Source organism: Schistocerca serialis, chromosome 2 (genome assembly GCF_023864345.2).
Source record: "Schistocerca serialis cubense isolate TAMUIC-IGC-003099 chromosome 2, iqSchSeri2.2, whole genome shotgun sequence".
Taxonomy (NCBI): Eukaryota; Metazoa; Arthropoda; class Insecta; order Orthoptera; family Acrididae; genus Schistocerca; species Schistocerca serialis.
The window spans coordinates 568,559,937-568,582,722 of record NC_064639.1 but is presented as its reverse complement, the minus strand read 5'-3'; the positions used below and the strand labels follow the sequence as shown (position 1 = coordinate 568,582,722).

At 44.9% G+C, this 22,786-nt stretch overlaps 2 protein-coding genes across 7 annotated transcripts in view; one reads left to right on the top strand and one right to left on the bottom strand.

The window, feature by feature from the left end:
* Positions 1-22,786, bottom strand: part of LOC126457568 (nuclear receptor coactivator 7) — a 799,075-nt gene that overhangs the window by 713,431 nt on the left and 62,858 nt on the right. For all 6 annotated transcript variants that reach the window (XM_050093982.1, XM_050093983.1, XM_050093984.1 and 3 more), the window contains exon 2: positions 618-1,020. In XM_050093982.1, coding sequence (XP_049949939.1) covers positions 618-976 — 359 coding nt within the window. In that variant the 5' untranslated portion in view covers positions 977-1,020. The remainder of the gene's footprint in view (positions 1-617; positions 1,021-22,786) is intronic.
* LOC126456236 (cilia- and flagella-associated protein 251-like) lies at positions 4,401-6,083 on the top strand. The gene is made up of 2 exons (XM_050091989.1): positions 4,401-4,426; positions 5,453-6,083. The coding sequence occupies exons 1-2, from the start codon at positions 4,401-4,403 to the stop codon at positions 6,081-6,083; spliced, it is 657 nt and encodes a 218-aa protein (XP_049947946.1).

The following is a 22,786-nucleotide window of genomic DNA, read 5'->3' as shown; positions in this document are numbered from 1 at the left end:
ATTAGTAAGAGTTCTGCGAAATGCATGTCAATTCTACCAGGTTATCACTAACTGATAAAATATCATTTATGTTATCTGGACATTGCCAGACAGGTAATGGCTTCACGGGTTTCCAGGTTTCACACAATTTTACTCACTGTGCTTGCTGATCTTGCAGAACGAAACTTCAAGCATTCGAATGACCTGCCTTTAGCCTCAAATTTGGAAGTTACTACTGATCTCTCGCCGATAGCGACTGATCCCTCCCCTCGTAACCGTACTTTCTTCTTCACTTGATTACATATCGACATTGTCAAATCTTAAAACTAGTATTCTGGATAGGTACTGAGCGTGTCGAGGTGCCTTCGACTCTCCCTGTGCAGTGCCGGCATCGTGACCTAACGCGGGCTACGATTAAGTTATCGCAGACTCCGAACCCCGCAGCCTACGCCTTCGCATATTACGAAAAGTCACATTTAAATAAGAAGTTTGTCTGACCACGGCATAATAGTTCGGAATAGTATAATACGTACAATAACAATAAATCAGAAATACGTTGTCTATCGTTATATTGAGTGGAATGTGTTACTAAGGAAGGCAAGGTTTAAAGTTAGATATTACGTGTCTCTGCTGCTCACCTGGGCCAGTGGTCGGGCACGAAGATGTTCCACCAGGAGGGCCTCTTCTGGCGGTCGGCGGCGGCGACGTTGCCGATGACTCCCTTGCGGCGCTTGCGCTCCATCTTAATGTGCCACGACTTGCGGCGGCCGCGCTTGTCGGCGGAGGGCGGCCCCAGCTCGGGGGCGGAGTCGGCGCCCGACTCCAGCACCAGCGGCAGGCTGTGCGAGCTGCTCGACGCAGCCGGATCGCCATCCAGACCCAACCCCGCGCGGGGGCGCGGGCCCTCCCACGGCGCGCCCACGCCCACGTCCACGTCCACGTCGTCCACCGCCTCCACCGTGACGCGCACCGGCATGTGCACCTGCACCGTCTCCATGTCGCGGCCTGGGATCGCGGCTAGGCTGTCAGCATACTGCGCGCCTGCGGGGCACATTCGCACTGACAGCACCGACACCAGTACACTGCACGTTGCCGGACGACGGTTATCTCTGGCAGGGCACCTGACACCTCGCGCGTCTCTCAATGACTGCAGATAACGCTACTCTTTCACTGTCCTATGATAAGAAGTGCGCGAACTTCAAGACTTGACAATAAAGCTATTCTTGGCATGCCAAATCTCCACATTAATGTATCGTGAATCTAGTTGCCATAGACCCACCAGGGTAGCCGAGATCGCTAACACGCTGCTTACTGGACTCAGGTAGGCGCGCTGGCCCCGGATCGAATCTGCCCGGCGGATTAACGACGAGGGCCGGTGTGCCGGCCAGCCTGGATGTTGTTTTTAGGTGGTTTTCCACACCCCACTAGGTGAATACCGGGCTGGTCCCCACGTTCCGCCTCAATTACACGTGTCTCAGACATTTGAAACATGTCCACACTGCTTCACGGTTTACACTAGCCACAGACAGTTGGGGTACACTGATTCCGTCCTGGTGGGTATGGGGTGGCGGCAGGAAGAGCACCCGGCCATCCCTAAAACTAACATTGCCAAATACGTTGTAACCACACTGACCCTGTGATCGCTGCAGGACTATGGTGTAAGCGAAAGAAAGAAAGAATCTAGTTGCCATAGAACACTGGGAGGATGTCGGGTTGGGGGCAAGGGTTGGGGGGCAAGGGTTGGGGGGCAAGGGTTGGGGGGCAAGGGTTGGGGGGCAAGGGTTGGGGGGCAAGGGTTGGGGGGCAAGGGTTGGGGGGCAAGGGTTGGGGGGCAAGGGTTGGGGGGCAAGGGTTGGGGGGCAAGGGTTGGGGGGCAAGGGTTGGGGGGCAAGGGTTGGGGGGCAAGGGTTGGGGGGCAAGGGTTGGGGGGCAAGGGTTGGGGGGCAAGGGTTGGGGGGCAAGGGTTGGGGGGCAAGGGTTGGGGGGCAAGGGTTGGGGGGCAAGGGTTGGGGGGCAAGGGTTGGGGGGCAAGGGTTGGGGGGCAAGGGTTGGGGGGCAAGGGTTGGGGGGCAAGGGTTGGGGGACTGAACAGCTTTGTGATTAGCCCCTCATTCAAGAGAGGCTAACTAGAGCTAGTTATGTTAACCAGAAATCTGATCAAATTTTTAATCAAATGTGAGAATGGTGAAACTGAACAGTGAAAGCAGATTTGATGCATGAGACGAGAAATAATTCAGGTATAGGTAAAACTATGTGTGTTGAGTCAGTATGCAGGCTAGAGAGCAGAGGGAGGCTGAACCACGTCTTTTCTGTGGTGAGGGACACCTCACATCTGACCACTGCCAACCTGACTAAGTGCAATGACAGTAATGGAATAAATAATACGTACTTGCCAGGAGGCTGCTATCAGTGAAAGTTAGAAAGCTGGAAATGTAATGCAAACCAGTTGTACTTTCAATAGTAAAATAAAGTGGGAAAGATAATCAGGACAGTTGGTGGGTGATAGCAGTCTAGCATCCTCCAGATCTCAGCATGCGATGGGGAGTGACCCACCCACAACTAGCTCTTCAGTACAAATTGTACTCTGTATCTTTGCTAATACACTTTTTTTAAATTCCAGGGGCTGATCACAAATTATCGGTAGATTAGCGATTTAGATCCTACTGACCAATTTCGGATGTGAGTAACTGGTAACGCTTTTAAAAATAAGTAATTTCTTATGCAGAACCCCCTTGAGTGATACCTGGGGCTCTCACACCAGTTTGAGCCTCATAACAGAACCCTAACTCTGCACTCCCCCCCCCCCCCCCCCCCCCCCCCTCTCCTCCTCTCACTGGGATCGATAATGGGAAAGGTATCTTGATAGGTGCGTACCGATTTTGGTGGCTGTGTTCAAATATATCCTTTCTACAAACGGTGCCACCAAGTACTTAGCTCATTGTAAATCGAGAAACGGTGGAATTTTTTTAATAAGGTTTCTTATTTCAATACGCAGTATCACCCACCAAAGCTGTTACTATAACATTCAGTAAACTCTCGCTAAACCGGCAATTCTTTGTACACATGGATGTTGGATTGGCGTAACTGATACTGCATTGAAACCAAAGATACATTCATTTTCATAGAAAATTTAGTTCTGGTGTGTGAAGAAACAGTAGTATCACTAACTATGAAGCATGTCCTCGCAATGATGATATGCGACGCTGACTCATAACCACTTTAAAGCATTAAATGAGTGAATGATGGCTAACTGAAACCCTCAGCTGCCGACAGGTGTTGATATACCTCGATGTGGACAGCTGAAAATGTGTGCCCCGACCGGGACTCGAACCCGGGATCTCCGCTTACATGGCAGACGCTCTATCCATCTGAGCCACCGAGGGCACAGATGAATAGCGCGACTGCAGGGACTTATCCCTTGCACGCTTCCCGTGAGACTCACATTCCCAACTGTCCACAATTCTACATATATGTAATATACCTTATAGACCTTCAATAAATGAGTAGTGCGCGTATCTGGTTGTTGAATGATGTACTCCAGGAAGATGTCCGCAGCTTCAGTAACAGCAGTGTCAGAATTCTTAATACTCTGTCCTATGTCCTCTCCATCACTTACATCACTACTTTTCCGCATACTTTTGAGTATTTCAGTATCTGATAAAATTTGGTCCTTCTCAATTTTGCTCAGCTACTTGGCAACATTCTCCATCAATTCCTCCCCCTCCTGGAACGTACAGCACTGTGTAACATTGTGCTTAACAACACTGTTGCGCACGAAAATTCATTGTTGTGCGCGTCATATCTGCGTGACTGGCTGGAGGCCGGATGTGGGCCGGCTTACTGACAGGCCGGTCTACTGTGGGCCCGATTAGCGAGAGTTAAGTGTACGTCCAGTATCGTTTAAGCTCTGATAATAAAAACTTCGACGTCTGATATTACGCAATGAAGAGACGTGACAATCCACATGAATGCAGTCCGTGTCTCTACTTCTGTTTCCGAACAAGACAAAGTATTATCACACGGTGCAGAAGATTACACGCAACCAAACAGTGTTTGTCTACAAGAGTATGGCTGATTAATATATTATGTGCACAATCAAGGCGATATCTTCATGTCTATTAGATAAAAGACAGACTGGGGAATGGAACATAGTATTGTTTAACTTGTTAATGTGTCACTTCGTAGCACTAATCTACGATAAATTGGTACGATCTTTGAGCATAGACGTTTCCTGAAAGTAATAGCATACAAATCCTTCGTCGTAACAGGAAAAAGAAAAAAACTGCTTTCATACGTGACTGTTCACAAACAATTTTGGCGGCTTAGAGGACCTGCAAAAGTGGTGAAAATGTTTATCCCTCTATCCCCGGGCTTACGACTTCCGACGCAGTACAAAAATACTTTAGATCCAGCACACGTATATGGCTATCTGGGGCAAGGTGGAAAGGTGGGAAGGAAAATAATGACTCAGGTGTCTAGCATTCCAGCATTCCAAATGAAATGTGAAAGCACAGGTTGTGTACTGGAATGTAGCATACCGCTGAAATGTTGCTGTCGGCACCACAAGCAAGAGCTCATAGTCGGTAACGGGAGAACTAGGGCGTTGTTACTGACGCTTAAAGGTACGGTTTAAACATCAGGCCACGAGAGCAGTTGCTGCTACACATGCCTCGGTCAATGCAGAACTGCCACGAAGTAAGACCACAGGCACACTTTGTTAGATTAACGAAAAAAAAGAGGATAAAATTCCAGTTTTGGATGTTCGTGGCTGCAGACAATTTGTTCTAAACTGTCGGAAAATATTTAGCTTAACGTAAATTTGTATTTGGCTTCAGTGAACTGGAACGAACACGTTCAGCTAGCTCGTAAAGCCAATAGGATACAGGCTCCTGCTTACTACATTGTATTCTTTCACGGTTGTAAGCCTTCCCTATCTCTCCAGAATCGAATTTCCTTATGCAATGTCGAACAAAAAAATTAATACCATCGTAGTTGAATATCCAAAGTTGCTTTTCATTTCAGTTCCATATCTCAAAACTGTTGTTGGGGGTAAGACGCCCATGCACTTGTGTTGTAGCCGCGTCAGTTGTGAATTAACATTCAAAGACGCGACGATTATCGTTCGGGAGATTATTTGAAGTGTCGTCACGATACATATGGTCCGGTGAAGGGCTTACAATCATGTCTTGGTTGAAAGAAAATTAGGAAGGTGTGTTAACCCCTTTGTGGGATGTTGCATCTGTGATCGAAACATCAAACTGCGTGGTAAGTTTAAGTGTTTGGAAGATTGGGTAACACCACTGGCAAAAAAATATTGAAAGAAGTGGAATTAGCGTACGAACTCACCGAAAACCGATATAATAAGAGATTAGTATCATTTCAGGCAAAAATTAAGCATTAGTCAACAGTAATTAAACCGAAACACTTTATCGATCGTAATGTCTAATAGTGAATAGAAGAGGTGAAAAAGTAGTACTGGAAAGGAGCAAGGGAAGGAAGAAGGGAAGGAAGAAGGGAAGGAAGAAGGGAAGGAAGAAGGGAAGGAAGAAGGGAAGGAAGAAGGGAAGGAAGAAGGGAAGGAAGAAGGGAAGGAAGAAGGGAAGGAAGAAGGGAAGGAAGAAGGGAAGGAAGAAGGGAAGGAAGAAGGGAAGGAAGAAGGGAAGGAAGAAGGGAAGGAAGAAGGGAAGGAAGAAGGGAAGGAAGAAGGGAAGGAAGAAGGGAAGGAAGAAGGGAAGGAAGAAGGGAAGGAAGAAGGGAAGGAAGAAGGGAAGGAAGAAGGGAAGGAAGAAGGGAAGGAAGAAGGGAAGGAAGAAGGGAAGGAAGAAGGGAAGGAAGAAGGGAAGGAAGAAGGGAAGGAAGAAGGGAAGGAAGAAGGGAAGGAAGAAGGGAAGGAAGAAGGGAAGGAAGAAGGGAAGGAAGAAGGGAAGGAAGAAGGGAAGGAAGAAGGGAAGGAAGAAGGGAAGGAAGAAGGGAAGGAAGAAGGGAAGGAAGAAGGGAAGGAAGAAGGGAAGGAAGAAGGGAAGGAAGAAGGGAAGGAAGAAGGGAAGGAAGAAGGGAAGGAAGAAGGGAAGGAAGAAGGGAAGAGAAACTCAGAAAATTTTTAGGAGAACAGAAGAACAAAGGTGACTGCACGAAGATAAGAAACGAAGATTTATATAGAAACATAGGAAGAATAGCTGAAATAATGAGGAGATTAATATTTATAGAATGAATGACAATACGCTAATGAAAAGGACTTTTAATTTCATTAAAGAAACCATGGGATGGCTGGAAGAGACAAGAAGAGATTTAAGAAAACCTAACTTCACAAAATACTCCACACAGGCTACTGATTACTTCTGCAAAATTTGCTGTCCAGTAACAAAAACTGCAACCTGAGGGTGATTTCCAAGTAACAGAGGCAGGACATTAGCCAAAGCAAGAAAGTTCTGCGAAAATGAGAAAAGGAACGTATCCTCGTCTTAGGTTCTAAGCTGTCTGTAATTGGCCAGTTCCGTAATAAAAAAAAAAATTAAAAAACATAACCCTCCTATGGGTCGTCACGCTCACATTACCCTCCTATTAGTTGTCGGGCTTATTTTCTCTGATGTACCGGGTTTAGGCAACAGAATCCAACATATTGTCCCCGACGAGGAGTTTCTTCAGAGACAATGATATCTTCGGGAGTGCCACAGGAAAGGATGATATGACAACTATTATTTTCTTTATACACAGATGATCTGGCGGACTGGGTGGGCATTAGTGTGCGTTTGTCTGCTGCTGACGCTGTGGCGTACGGGAAAGTGTCGAAGATGAGCGGCTATAGGATGATACAAGATGACAGACCAAATTTCTAGTTAGTATGATGAGTGGCAGCTGGCTCTAAGTTATTTAAGTTGAAGTGGATGAGCAGGAAAAACAAGCCTGTAATGTTCGGATACAGCATTAGTAGTGTCCTGGTTGGCTCAGTCACATCGTTTAAATATCTAGGCGTAATACTGCGAAGCGACATGAGACGGAACGAACATGTGAGGATTGTGGCGGGGAAGACGACTGGTCGACTTCAGTTTAATGCAAGAGTTTTAGGATAGTGAAGTTAATCTGTGAAGGAGACCGCATACAGGCCGCCAGTGGGACCTACTCTTGAGTACTACTCGAGTGTTTGGGATTCGCACGAGGTGTGATTGAAGGAAGACATCGAAGCAATTCAGAGGAGCTGCTACATTTGTTATCGGTAGGTTCGAACAACATGCAGATGTTGACGGAGATCAAGTCAAATGGGAATACCTGGAGGGGAGGCGACGTTCTTCTCGAGGAACACTAAAGAGAATTTGGAGAACTGGCATTTGACGTTGACTGCAAAACGATCCTGCTGCCGCGAACATATATTTCGCGAAGGGACAATGAGGGTAAGATAAGAGAAGTCAGGGCTCATTCGGAGGCTCGCTCTATCTGCGAGTGGAACGGGAGAGGAAAGTAGTAGTAGTAGTAGTAGTAGTAGTAGTAGTAGTAGTAGTAGTAGTTTTTTTTTTTCAATTTTGTTTTTAGAACGTGCAGCAGGTGTCAGCGCGAACACGTCCTTCATACGACTCACAGCGTCGAAGCCACGCATCGGCTTGTTTCCCGTTTCAAACTAAATGATTTTTAAATCTGAATTTTACGTGCCCATTCGATAAAGCGCTATCAGATTCGTCTACTGCAATATTCGATTTACAGACATATACTACAGAACGCGAGAATAATCAGTAGGCTACTACAACAGGGACTGAGCACCGCTCTGGTGTATGGCGGTAGCAGTCAATATTGTTTCTGTCGCAAATTCAAGTGGCACTCCAGAGACGGTGTCACCAAACATATTCTCTGTTCGGTTTCCCAAAATCTAACAAGAGGAAGACACAAAACTGGACATGGGGCGGTAGAGCTGATGGGCCGCTTGAATCTGCCTGCGCCACGACCTGTTTGGCTAACTTCAGTGCTAATAAACTCGTAAACGACGCAACGTATAGAATTTTTTCTTAACAATTATTTCTCAGCACATCCTACCCTGAAGCACGATTACAAATTCTTCATACCGTTTCTGACCACACTGTATACAAAGTTTGGAATAGTCACAGCAGAAACACTGAGCCACTCTTATTGCATATACGTGTCGCGATGAACAATTCGTGTATCCTTCGTTACTGAATTCGCTGTTGTAAATCAGCCAACTTCCATTGGATTTTGTCCGTTTAAAAAAGCGTTCGACAACGCAAACTGGGGCAAAACATTTGAAATTCTCAGAAAAATGGTTATTACTTGTGGGGAAAGACGGGTAATATAGGAGACGTACAAGGACCGACAGGAAACAAGAATGGAAGACCAAGAGACGAGGTCAAATAGGAAAGCATGTAACGCATGGATGCTGTCTTTTTTGCTCTATCCCTTAACTGTTGAACATGTATATCGAAAAACATTGCTACCCTCTGCCAAAGTGACGAAGAACTTAAGTACTTATTGAATGGAATGATTACTGCGCAGCACAGATTATGGGTTAAACAAGAAAGACCTAAGAAATGAGGAATAACAGAAATAACATTAGCGATAAAAGTGAAAAGAATTCAAGGAGTACTGGTTAGACGAACTGTAGGAATTCTACTAGTTTGTAAGCAAAATAATGTGCTAGGGACGAAGCAAGGAGGAAAAAAGGAACATAGTGGAGCGTGTAGGGAGCAATGCTTGCGAGAGGAAGCCTGCTGGTATCTAACATAGGTCTCAATTTTGAGAATCAGACTTCTGAAAATATACTGACAGAAAAAATCGCAGTAGCAAAAAGTAATTATTGTAGAGTTAATGAAATTTCTGGAATAAATTTGCCTAGGTAACATTTAAGTGATTAACATTGCTAGATCACAGATTAATCCAAGCGCGAGATCAGCCATTGCAAATGTGGAATGATCGAGCATTAATAACCAGCGTATCCTCCGGACAGTTGAATGCCAGCATGTAAACGTGAATGCATTGTGTTGTACAGGTGCCGGATGTCAGTTTATGGGATGGAATTCCATGGCTGATGCACTTGTTCTGTCAATACATGGACAGTTAATGCAGTTTTTGGATGACGCTAGATTTGCCGTCCGACGATTTCCCTTATTGGAGACAGGTCTGGTGATCAAACATGCTAAAGGCAAGCCGCGCTGGTCCCGTAGTGTGTACGCTTAGGGACTGATGACCTTAGCAGTTAAGTCCCATTAGATTTCACACACATTTGAACATTTTTTTTGCTAAAGGCAACGCGTCGACACGCTGTAGACCATATTGGGATATAAAAGCAGTATGTGGGCGACATTATGCTGTTGAGAAACACACCCTAGATTGCTATTCATGAATATCAGCACAACAGGTTGAATTGCAAGGATTCGCTTTTTGTTGTTGCTTTAGGGTGCAAAACAATTGAGGTTATAAGCGCCCGTGTCAGTTCAAAATGGTCAATTACCAAATTAATTTGAAACCGATAATACTCAGAGCATAGTCGACTGGAGTACAGGGATAGCTAAAAACCATCACTTCCTCTTTGAGGAGGTTGCTCAAAGGTTTGATAATTAATGGTCCGTCGTCATATTACTACGACGAATAAGAAGTAAGACGCGAACTACAGCTCATGCTGTATCGGCTGAAGTATCTATTAAGTCCGATGGCAAACATACATTAAAATGTAAACCTTTATAAAATCGGCATTGAGTCAGAAAACGGCACAGTCAGTGGTTGTTTGCAGTAAGCACAGAGTGATGCCGGGTCTAAATTAACAAAAGACGGTGACCGAAATGACAGTGCCCAGTACGCAGCCTCGGGACGTGAGGGGTGAAAGGAAGTAGATCACCAGAAAGACGTACAATTTTGCAGGCAGGGTGCGTGAGGTAGCCACGCGAGTGCCCTGCTGTCACAAGAAATCGCACCTCACACGGATACCAGGGACTAAGTTCCGTGGTAATACAAGGAAGACAAAACAGCACGGGAGCATACAATAAGAAATGAGGACTTTGGGGCACTGACGAAAAAGATTAATTTCCTTTCCATAACCGGAATCCCGCATCAGGTGAGACAGGCTACAGAACTGGGGGAGGACGAGGAGTCCACGTGCGGTGCTCCTCCAGAGGTAGGAACGATGCGCAGAAAGCTGCCAATCGATGCAGCAAAGAGCGCAAATATTTGCAGAGCCGGCAGCCGCGGGCTGGAGTTGCTGCCTAAGACGCCGGGTGGTGTGGTATGAGGCGGCTTAATGAAACAGCGGCCGCGCCCAAGCGGCTTATGGCCGCAGCGCGGCGCTCCGAAATGAAGCACGGCGGGCACAATGGCTGGCGACCGCAACACACGCGCGCACAAGACCAGGGAACGTCCTCCGTGGAGAGCCTGCCTGAGGAAACGACACGCAGCGCCTCTTGCGCGCACACACACACACAACACACACACACACACACACACACACACACACGATCGCTACACCTGGTACATCTATACGAGAGAGAGAAGTTTGTGCGCATCTCAGCTGTTGGTGAGCGCGCTTCTGGTAAAGCAGATTAATATGAAGTGTTCAATACCGCTTCGCCAACTCACAAAGGAACTCACTAACCAAACCTATGTATGTCACTAGACCTAAGATTTAATGGTCACATACGATGCCTTCACCAGCTCAAAACCAGATTGTCACCTTCCAACCTGGGCTATGCTACACGTCAGTCCTCACAACTTGTGTTACGCGACCCTTTCTTCAGAAACTGTCCCGTAATTAATATAAAATCAAAATATAAAGACCCATGAGATCACAATACTACCAGAGATAGTCGATAGTTAATTATCTCTGTTTACGTTTTTATTCACATTTGCATAGTGTATACACCGATGTGACGGAAGTCCTGTAATAAATCCCAATACCGTGTCGGACCACCTTTTAACCGGCGTAGTGCAGCAACTATGTGTAGCATGGATTCCAGAACTCGTTTCAAGTCCACTGCAGCAATATTAAATCGTGTTGGCTCTTGTGCGCGAACTGACTCCTCGATTACGTCCCATAAATGTTCGATAGAATTTAAGTCGGGCGATGTGGGTGGCGACATAATTCGCTCGAAATGTCCACAATGTTCTTCAAACAAATTACGAACAATTGTGTTTCTTATGACATGGCGCATTGTCATCCGTAAAAATTCCAACGTTATTCGCATGCAGACTAGCCCAACGTAACCTTCTTTCTAGTCAATGATTGGTTTAGTTGGACCAGAGGACAGAGTCCACACCATTGCGGAGAAACCACCAGCTTGGATGGTGCCTTGTTAACTTGGGTCCATGTGTTCATGGGGTCTCCGTGGGTCCATGTGTTCATGGGGTCTCCACTACGCTCGAACCTTGCCATCAGCTCCTTCCAGCTGAAATCGGGACTCATTTGAACCAGGCCACGGTTTTCCAGTTGTCTAGGATCCATCCGATACGGTCACGAGTACAGAAGAGGCGCCGTAGGCGATGTGTTGTCAGCAAAGGCACTCGTGTCGGTCGTCTGCTGCCATAGTACGTTATCTCCAAACTTCGCCGCAGTGTTCTAAAGGATACCTTCATTGGAAGTCAGACATTGATTTATGCGGTTATTCCACGCAGTGTTGCTAGTCTACTAGCACTGACAATTTCACGCAAACGTCGCTGATCTCGGTCGTGAAGTGAAGGCCGTCACTGCGTTGTCCACTATGGGCGTTAATGCCTGAAATTTGGTACTCTCCACACACTCTCCACATTGTGGATCTCTGAATATTTAATTCTATAACGATTTCCGAAATGCAGTGTCCCATGTGTCTAGATCGGATTACCATCCCGCGTTCGGAGTCTTAATTCCAATCGTGCGCCCTTAATAACGTCAGAAGCCGTCTCATATTAATCACCTGAGTACAAATGACAGCTCCGGCAATGCACAGTCATTTTTTACCTCGTGTACGCGATACTACCACCATCTGTACTTGTGCATATCGCTATCCCACGACTTGTCAGCTCAGTGTATAAATATGAAACCATTTGGAAGCACACTGGGACGAGCTATCAGCCATCAGGTTAGCAACGACGCTCAATAGCCGGATACGGGGACCGCCCCCGGGTGAATTCTCAGAAGTTCGCCGCGGACGGGCCGCAACATGACGCAGGACAACATGGATACGATCTCCCATGGTGTAAGGCCTGTACCAGCGATTGTTTTACGACTCTGAGGTGGCAAGAGGGACAATGGTGTTCTTAGAAAGGTCCAGGAAATGCACTACATGTATTACGAACAGAACATAGGAAGCTATTTTTGGAATGCACTGGACACCATAGATAACATCTTTTCTGTCATTCTAGTTTCCGTCCATTCTTTTCATTATTTAAACCTCGTCGCCTTCTTACTTTTCACTAATCTATTGTCACTGATCTAGGGTTTGGGATACACTGTCTCTTCTCGATGCTTGTCTGTCTAGTTGGATGGCTTTATTGGCCACGTCTTCTAATGATTCCGACAATAGCACAATATTGTCTACGAATTCCAAACACTATCCGTATTTTTTTCTTCCTTACATCACAGTCGCATTCCACTCCGTTTATTCCTCATCGCCATTCCCTGACCGCCTTATGAAGGACGTCGTTAAAGTGTCTTCGTCTGACCACTGTTTTGTTCTTTAAGAACTCAAAGCTTTCCTCTGGACTTTACCTCTATCATGTTGCTTAAAGTATGTCTAATGAGTTCATTGGATTTTTCACCTAAACTCATCTCCTCTAAAATTTAGAAAGTTCTGGTGTAAATCCTGAATCATAGACTTCTTTGAGGTCTTTGAATATGGGCACGATATTCTAGTTTCTCTGTTTTTCATATACGATTACCAGTTACATATTCAAGGTCTGTTACGCCCATAATCCAATATTTAAAAGAAGCAACGAAAGATCACGGACTGTTCCAAAAAAATTGAATGGAGAATTGTCTATTGCAGCGAAATACACTGTAGGTAAGAAATCTGATAACAGCATGGCAGCAAGCATTTCTCTTCACTCCAAGTCATCGTTCGCTTGATCTCACGAGATCCCAGCGTCCCTAAGTAATTCCAAACTACTTTGGATGTCCGTGTGTTTTATTTTGTGAACCATGGCAGGCCTAACCGTATTTGTTTTCCCGTGAGTGTTCCCAAAAACACTGTTTGGAAGTTGCATGGTCATATGTGTTTCATACCAATAAATCTTAACAGCTTTTGCCTGCTTTTTAGAGCTCGACATGTCATGTTTTACATGTATCAAATAACATCCCTTATCATGCCTTTGTTCGCAAATTGCTGGTCCCTGCTAGCGCCAGGTGTCCCTGAGACGGCGGTGTCCTTAAGTAAAGGTGCAATTTCAAAACGCTGTACAAAGAAACGTCTACTCAGAATGACGTCAAATTTGAACCACATATTGACTCAGCGGGAACGTCAAGGAACAAAAAGTTCTAATGAAAATTTGACCACTATATGCCGTTGTAATCGTCAGAATATGCACAGCAACAGACACGCAGCCGACGGCTATTCATCGCTTTGCGTCTGAGACTCCCAACATGACTCCACGAAGGATCGCGCGCTGCTGGTAAATCTCTTACAATAACGGCGACTGCGGGCCAATAGCCGTGCAGAAATTTCGGACAATTAAGGGTATGAAAAAAATTATTGATCCGATTTTTGCTAAGAGTCTAGAGAAAATGTTTACAAAATTATGAGAGATACGTGTTTTGAAATGCAGTGTGGCAGAGGGAGGAAAGCGACTGGTACGACGTCTGTCAGTTGTGGCTACAGCACTGTAGGAGGTATTGAGCGGTGGTGTGCAAACATGCACTGCACGAGATACTGCCCGAACGTTGGACATGCCTGTGAGCATTGTGCATGAAGTCCCACGAAACATCCTGCATGCTATCCATACAGAATCACCCACGTGCATCAGGTCCTTCCTGCTGACCTGCCAGCAAGACAGACGTTCGCTCTGGAATTTTTTGCTCTTATGGAAGTGGACAATGAATGATCAGTGGACATACGAAGCGCATTTACATCTTCAAGGTCATATCAATATGCAGAATATGGGCAACGAAAAATCAGCGTGCATATTAACCGGTCCCACTTCATTCTGCAAAGTTGACAGCCACGTTTATTGAAAGGTCGCATTTTTTCGAGGAGGTGAGTTCTGTGGGTTCTGTTACCTGTACCGTTTCAAGGCGGCAAGATTTTGCCACCACACATTTGATGTTCCAGAAGACTATTTCTATTTGTATTAGATCATGGTTTATGATTTATTGATCCTTTGATTGGCTGATTTTGCTAGCACCATCTACTGACCGTTCCTTTAGTATTGCATGTAGAAATTAGAGCTGAGCACTGACAGAAACAATTATATGGGTTACGCGTTCCTCAGAAACTGCTATCGGTTAGACAGTATGGGAAGAGACTCGTCTTTTGCAGGAGCGGACGTTTACCACCCTGAGAGAGAGCAGGGCGAGGTGGCTGCAGTTTACGATGTTTGAGGCCACAGAACCCGCACAATGCCGACAGTGTGAGTGGTAGGTTGCACTCTGACGGTACAAAAAAATTTCAGAATAGCGCAGCTGGCGAAAGAGCGTTTAGTGTGAAGGAATGTACAGGGTCACGAACGATGGTCGCGAACTGACTTCCGAGGAATCTGCTCACGAGAAGCGCTGGGGCATGCTTCCCATCAAAAGAGCAGAGATGCTTATTTGATTGGCGGAGTGCTAAGGATGTAGGAAAGGAAATGGAAACTCCCAGGAAATCTTAAGAAAGGAGTATGAGCTTCTGGTGATTGCCTGGTGGTTCATGATCTATGTGGGAAGTGATGTTTTTGTAACGACCGCTGGAATTCGTCTCTTGGGCGTAAAAGAAGACACCACGTGTCCAGAAGGGAGCGGACGTATAGCGCGGAGTGGCACTTCCCTGCAGAGATCGATTGAAGGCACTACCCTCTGCTGTTCGGCCTAGAGACTTCGCTGGTGGTGATGTTTGGTTAGTGGGCGCGCTCAACTGCGTGGTCATCAGCGCCCGTACAAAGTCCCAAGTCTTACAGCATCCACTTTTTTTACACAGCCCAATCTAGCCACTGTCACGAATGATGATGATGATGATGATATGATTAAATGATGAAATGACGGGGACAACACAAACAGCCAGTCCCGGACAGAGAAAAATCCCCTACTCGGCCAGGAATCTAACCCGGGACCCCGTGATCCAGAGGCAGCAACGCTAGCCACTAGACCACGAGCTGCGGACGACTTCGCTGGTGAGAGCCACAGTGCAGAATCTAGCGGTTAGATTTGGGAAGTGTTGCTTTCGGCACAAGGGGTGTGTGAAGTGTGAACAGAGCTGTCATTCTGTGTACTCGAATGACGGTTACTCACCTCTCAGGGGTCTGACGCGCATTGAAGTGCTTCTTTAGATAAGAATACTCGAGTCGTATTTCTGTTCCTGGCTACTGAGCAAACTCGCGTTCTGTCTTGTACTGAGGTAGTTTCAGCCTTAGGAGCTTGCCAACAACGTATTGCGGCCTCTGTGCAGGCAGATAATTGCATGTACGGAACGTACATCACTTGCATAACGGTCAACACCCCAATGAGCTGGTCATCAGTACAGTACAACTACTGTCCGTACTTCGGTAGGTGATACATTCGGCTTAGGCGGATAGGGAAACACTAACAATAAATCGATTGATTTTGATGTGCTTGTCCATTAAGTTTTCCCCGAAAGTGCCAGTCAGGGTGTAGGTCTTCTGTTTCTTACTGACAGTATTAGCCGACTTTGTGTCCGTCTAATAAAATCTGATGCGGCCTAATCAAAGTCAAACGTATGTTCTGCCACACTCTACATTTAGGGTAGAATGTGACATTGTGTACTTCATATTTATACAATTTTTTGCACTCTAAATGTTTTTTTGAGTATTCTCCATCCAACATGTAACTTATTCTAGTAGCATCCCAACAGAAGTAATTATTTTTATGTGCCAAACTGAAGTTGTCAATGGCAGGGTGGTTTTAACCCTTTTCAGCGCGAGAATTCCACTGCGAAGACAAAGTTAGGCAACCCTCCTCTTTCCTCCCCCCCACCCCCCACCCCCCACCCCACACACACACACACACACACACACAAACGCGCGCGCTGTATGTTAAAAACACCTCGGGGTTTGCACCGTCACTGGTAAACGTTATGACAGTCTTGCGCTCCAACGTCATTCCAGCCCCTCGACAGCGTGGATGTGTGGGTAGGATTACTTTTATCCGAGAGGGTGCCCCTCCGCACACTGCTGCTGCAGAGGAATTTTGAATATAGTAGAATTAGCAGCTGTCATTTCCCTACAGCGTTGGCGTCCACATCGCCCGACATTAATCCGTGTGACTGGCTGTCTGGTTATCTGAAAGATGTTTCTGTTCACTGCTGACACTACGAACGTAGCTGAACTGAAGGCACACACTGCGCAACGCACTCTCAACGTAACCTCCGAAACACTCCGATCTGTTTTGGAATATGCTGTTACTCGATTTTAATGTGTGGCAGAAAACTGGGACAGACGTCTTGCGCCAGCCTCTTGGCAATTAGAAACCTGTGCCATTTCGATTTTATGCGGTTTTTGGCCCCAGAACAGTTAAAACCCGATTTCATTTCGCTTTACATGCGGTTTTTTGACCCAGGGCAATTAGAAACCGATGTAATTTGCTTTATGTGTGGTTTTTTGCCTCAGGACTATTAAAAAACCATTTTTCGCATCCGATGAGGTATGATCTTGCCATTGGCTGTGTGCTTACGTAACTAACCGTGCCACAACTGTTGACTGTCTGACTTGTGCGGTCATACACATTCAACAGTATGGATGGTGCAATGTGCAATCTAAACCGTAGCCGTCGTGTCGAAATAGATCTGTCATTTGTAGCCAACCCCATTTACGTTAATACGTTTACAGCGCCATCTGTTACTAACGTTTTAGTTAAATTTTTTGTTCCACGGCATTTCCCCCTGGGTCAGTAATATGCTGTTCAAATTTGACGTCATTCCGAGTAGTGGTTCTCTTTCGACAGCATTTTGAAACTGGAACTCTAGTTATGGACACCCCATATGTCTGGAATAATGACACCTGGCAGTCAGAGGTATTCTATTGCCTCATCCGTTATAGATGGAGTGTCTTCATCTCCCTGCGTCAGGCTGACATTCCTTAGGAATACATCATTGTACTCGACCGACAGTTACGGGACCAAAATGTAAGAGTAAAGCCGGCCGAAGTGGCCGAGCGGTTCTAGGCGCTACAGTCTGGAGCCGCGCGACCGCTACGGTCGCAGGTTCGAATCCTGCCTCGGGCGTGGATGTGTGTGTTGCCCTTAGGTTAGTTAGGTTTACGTAGTTCTAAGTTCTATGGGACTGATGACCTCAGATGTTAAGTCCCATAGCGCTCAGAGCCATTTGAACCATTTTTTGTAAGAGTAAAGAGATGGCAACTTTATGCTATGAATAGGTAACATTGCCTTAACAAACGCTGCAAAAGAATCCAGCTGTGATAATACTGATACTGCGGCCCATATAAAGTCGAAATTAAGGAAATTGACGGCGGGTGTTTCGCAGTTCACAAGACTGTTTACTACAGCACAATGAAAATTTGAATTACTTAACCAGTATTATGCGTTTGATGTGTTCTAGATACCAGACTTTAGTTTCTTTTAAGACAGCTGTTTACCGAATTCATGATTTCATGAAATTAAGATCTGAGAGTGTTCAGGTAAGTCCCTCACATGAAAGGATGCATTACGGAAGTTATGTCTCTCACGTAGGTGAGTGTGCGTTGGATCCCGCGTTTGTTGACGCTCAAGGAAAGATCTCGAAACTGCAGTTGGGTCACGACCTTTGAATTTTCAGCCTGATACCCAGTTAGCTACTATTTCTTGCTATGCAACGCCATTTTACAGTTTGCATAGTGAGATGAAGCAGGGAAGACCAATGTTAAGGCACCAGAAAGTAGTGTGGCTCCATGACTGCATGCCCGTCTGCTGTTGCGTAATGTGAGGGGGGGAGATGGGATCTCAAAAAGCTAAACATTCATTCACGTTATTGCCTTGATTTGGCCCTGTGTTCCTTTTGTATTGAGTAAAATGATAAAAAGTTCGGTCGAAGAGAAGTAGTTGGATTAAGAGATGCTATGCAGGTAATATGAAAAATTAAATTTACATTTCTTTAGGCAGGGATTGAAAAAACTGAAATGGTATAAATTCATTACATAAAACTGAAACAATGTTTAAATTTTTGTAGCTGCTATGTTTTTTATTGAACTTACCAATTTACGCTCTTATACAGCTGGCGATAGACAGACTACATAGGACGTCTCTAAACGAGTGTCAAGAAATATTAACACTTCCGTAAGCCACACCGCAAGTGTACTGCCTTACCATCTACTTCTGTATCTACATATACAGGGTGAAAAAAAAGCACTGAATTTCAAGGACAGGTTTCTTATACAGAAGTAAAAAAACTCCAGTAAACATGGGCTCTTAAAATACATGCCTTAAGAGGTATGAGCACTTCTTTGTCTTCAATACTGTGAAACAGGTCTCTCCTTCTGCATGGGCTTTGCGTTCCATATTGTGGGAGAAGGAATTCCTTGTCGAAACAAGACAAAATCTCTGGTGGACATGAGGCCAAAAATGCATACTTTAAGAGCTATGAGCGCTTGTTCATCTGCGCTAGTGTGAAACATATCTTGTTGTGTAGAAGTGTTCACAGCTCTTTAAGGTATGATTGATTACTAGAGCTCTTACAGATTTGGTCCATACTTCCTCCACTCAAAACATGAAAAGCGAAGAGCTTGTAGTAGCAGAGATGTATTTTATGGTGTCGAAGATGAACAAGTGCTCACATCTGTTAAGCTATGCGGTTTAGAGCCCTTGTTTAATGGACGTTTTTCTTACTTCGGTGCAAGGAACCTGTTCCTGAAGTCTGTCGGTGTTTTTCTGGAGCACACTGTTTAGTCTTACGACATTGTACAGTGTACTTTGAGCCAATATTTGCGATTTTTTCCACCTATTCCACTAGTGTATTGCCTCCGTAGGTGCGTTAATATCTCTCAGCTTACTCGCATCACCCTTGCACGAGGTATCTGCACCTGGCAGTTAATACGCTTCGGTCGGCTTATCGTTTGTCAGCTCGTAATCAGACATGGTAGCATATTCACAGCTGGCCTGAAAGCACTGACAGTGCTAGGTATTTCCTTCAGTCAGCAACTGTACATGTTTACCGTAACATCACCGCGTGTTCCCGATAATGACCAAGTGCAATAATATCGTGGTTGAGTATTACGATGCTGGCAGAAGAATTGACGCATAGAATTCTTGGATTACAGCTTCCCTAAATTTACTCAACAGGGTTTTGTCGTGACTAGGCCTCCTCCTCCAAAGATTCTAAAGTAAGTTCCTTAGCACCTCTGTTAAAAATCCTAGCAGCGCGCCTTTGAATTCGTTCGATATCTTGTCAAAGCTAGTTGACAAAGATTCCAAACGCTGTAACAATAATCCAGGGTTGGTTCCACAAGCGTCTTGTACGTTGTATCTTTTAAAGATGGACTGCACCTTCCCAGAATCCTCCCAACAAGTATCTATTTGCCACTATTTTATACTGCTTGCATTAACTCATTACAGAATGAACTGTTCATGAGCGCCAGATGCTATTTTAAATTTGGCATGTTCACAAGTATCTTCCGTTTGTGTCGAAACTGGGGGTGACTGCAATTTAACTGACAGATGAGGGAGAAGAAAGTTATCCTTAAAAATGCTTTACCCCTCCACAACGAACAGGTTTGTTCGTGCATTCAACTTCACCTGACCTTAAAACTTGACTCGTCGCTTAACGGCAAGCTTATCCAGACGTCAAGACGGTGTTATTAGATACGGAGCTTCTGTTTAACGGGGCTGGAAAAGGATATCGACCGTGTCAAAGGAAAACATTTAAGCATTTGCCTCTAGCAGTTTAGCGAAACTCAGAAAACCTACCATCAGAACAACTAGACAGGCTTTTGAGCCTCCTTGCTCCAGTAATCCAGTGTGTTAACCGCAGAGCCACGTTCATCGATCATTTAGACTGAGATGACACTTTTCACCTTTAAAGATGAATGATTCGCAGAGTCTACAAGGGGATGGTAATATTTTGATAACTGAGAAGGTAGGACTAGTTCCAAAGCGTAAGTGTAAGGGGCTAACGGTTTTTGAGTAATGCTTTTGGACTGCTGTGGACGTCGCCTAAATGTGTTGTCTTGGACTTGGTTTTGCAGTTTTTACATGCGGGCAGTGTCGGGTAGTGTCTGTGCAGTAGACTGGGTACGGCTTATTCCCAAGCCTAAGACGATTAGTGCGTCACATTAGCGATGGCGGGACCACTACACAAACCTGCTCTAGAGTGATTGGGGGTGGTTTCTTCACATATCTGGGTGAATGCTGCGAAGTTTCAATTTTTTTCTTCAGAAGTACAAAAGACAATGTTTGTGGGAGGATATACAGAAAGAAATTCACACAATTTCCAGAAGGTTGGCGCTTTAAGTTAACGTTTACTTTTCGCCTGGTGATTGTTTAGCATTCACTAAAAAGCAACATCTTTCGACGTTTAAAGTTCTCCTCGATCGAAGACATATTCCACGTGTATTATGAGCTTATATCACAGCTTCTCGTAAAAATACGTTTATCGACATAATATTTCAACGGAAGAGTTCAGTGCTTGTACTTCATCTATAACGTCAAAATTAGCAGCAACCACTCATTGAATTATGTTGCCCTCTATGAATAAAACAATGTTTTAAAATTTTGATTATCCTGAGTCGCTGCTTTTTTATGACCAATAGCTGGAAACTAGCTTCACATAAAATCGACTCTATAATGCACCTTAGTAAATAAGGGTAAGTTACTGCAATTAAATTCTAAAAATCTCACCAGAACGGTTGTTTGATTCAACGTAAGGGAATCAGCATTTGTAACTTATTTTTCACATTTTCTCCTACAATTACCTCGTTTCTCATCTCCACTCACGTTAATTACGTATTTTACAATTATGTTTTCTCGGGGGAGGGAGAGGGAGGGAGGGAGAGAGAGAGAGAGAGAGAGAGAGAGAGAGAGAGAGAGAGTGTGTGTGTGTGTATTATTTGACTAGTGAGCTGTGCAAACGAAGTTTTCAGCTGCGAAATCGTGTAACTGTTACAATGCAGAGCGATAAAAGACTGGTACTGGAAGTAAAATTGCAGTAACCCATAATTTTTTTATCAGCATTTAAGTCGTTCACTCAATTTCACTCTGGAAAATAAACAGCGAGGTAGATGGAAGGCGTAGTGGGTTAATGGCCCTCGTAAAACTGAGCTCGGAAGTCTTGCGATATTAAATTTTTGCCCTTTCAGCATTTGGAATTATTGTTTCCACGGCAATTTACTGTTTCAACACGAAATAACCGTTCCGACGATTGGGCTGGATTTTGCGACACGGTTAAACAGTGAGGTAAAAACTAGCAGAAGGGCTTAATTTACGGATTACACTTTACTGTAATATCAAACGTTTTAGCTGACAGGATTTAACGATACGTCATCTCTTTGCTTTACTTTATACAAATGAAAATATTGAGTAACAACATTGTATTAGGTTTCTGCTGTATGCTAAGTTGGTCGGGAATGTTCCACGTGAAGGTGCATCTTTTTGATGCTTTTACGCACAATCTTAAATAAATATTATCTTGTACATTTCGTGTTTGGCACTGTTGGCTGACTACATGGTGAATATAGATTCATAATCGACTGCTTCTATACTATCTTCCGTTATTGCAAATTTCATGATATTCAGAATTCGTTCGAGGTAACAGGTTTTCTAGCGGTTTCTCCCCAATGTCGACGCAGCTATGACAGCAGTCAGTCACCAAATATTTTTCGTCGCCAAATCGGTTTCGTCCACAATTACTGCATTACACTACACGCGATACAAAGACGCCTGGGTATGCCCGATTTTTATCGTACATTGCAAGCAGTAATTCACGCCAGGCGGTAGTCTCCAGGCCGAATGCTTCACCTCGCTTCACAGATATGTCGCATTAATTTCATCAATCGTAAATAACATTCGGAGAACTGTAACTGTGGTGTCACCGCCAGACACCACACTTGCTAGGTGGTAGCCTTTAAATCGGCCGCGGACCGGTAGTATACGTCGGACCCGCGTGTCGCCACTATCAGTGATTGCAGACCGAGCGCCGCCACACGGCAGGTCTAGAGAGACGTCCTAGCACTCGCCCCAGTTGTACAGCCGACTTTGCTAGCGATGGTTCACTGACAAATTACGCTCTCATTTGCCGAGACGATAGTTAGCATAGTTTTCAGCTACGTCATTTGCTACGACCTAGCAAGGTGCCATTATCAATTGCTATTTATCTTGTGATGCATGTACCGTCAGACCGATGTTCACCAATTGTGGATTAAAGTTAAGTATTCCAGCAGCTACGTACGTTATTGGCTATATTAATTACCTTGTCCTGTTCCAGACCTCACGCCGGCCTGCGTGAGCTTAAACGCGTGCCTTTCGGCTACCTCCTAGTGGCTTGGCTGTCTTGCCAAGTCACAACAGTAACCTATTTTGGATTTCTTGGGTATCAAGCTATGGAGCGATATGTGAAGAGGGTGAAATGCTATGAAAGTGTCGCAGTTTGGTTGATCCCTGTCGCACTTCCGAGAGGCATCTTCGTGGCATTTGGATTGTGTGCTACTGCTTTCGTAATTTGCTCTCGTTTTTCTTAGGCATATTTTATTCTCCACACTTTTAGTTTCTAGAACTGTT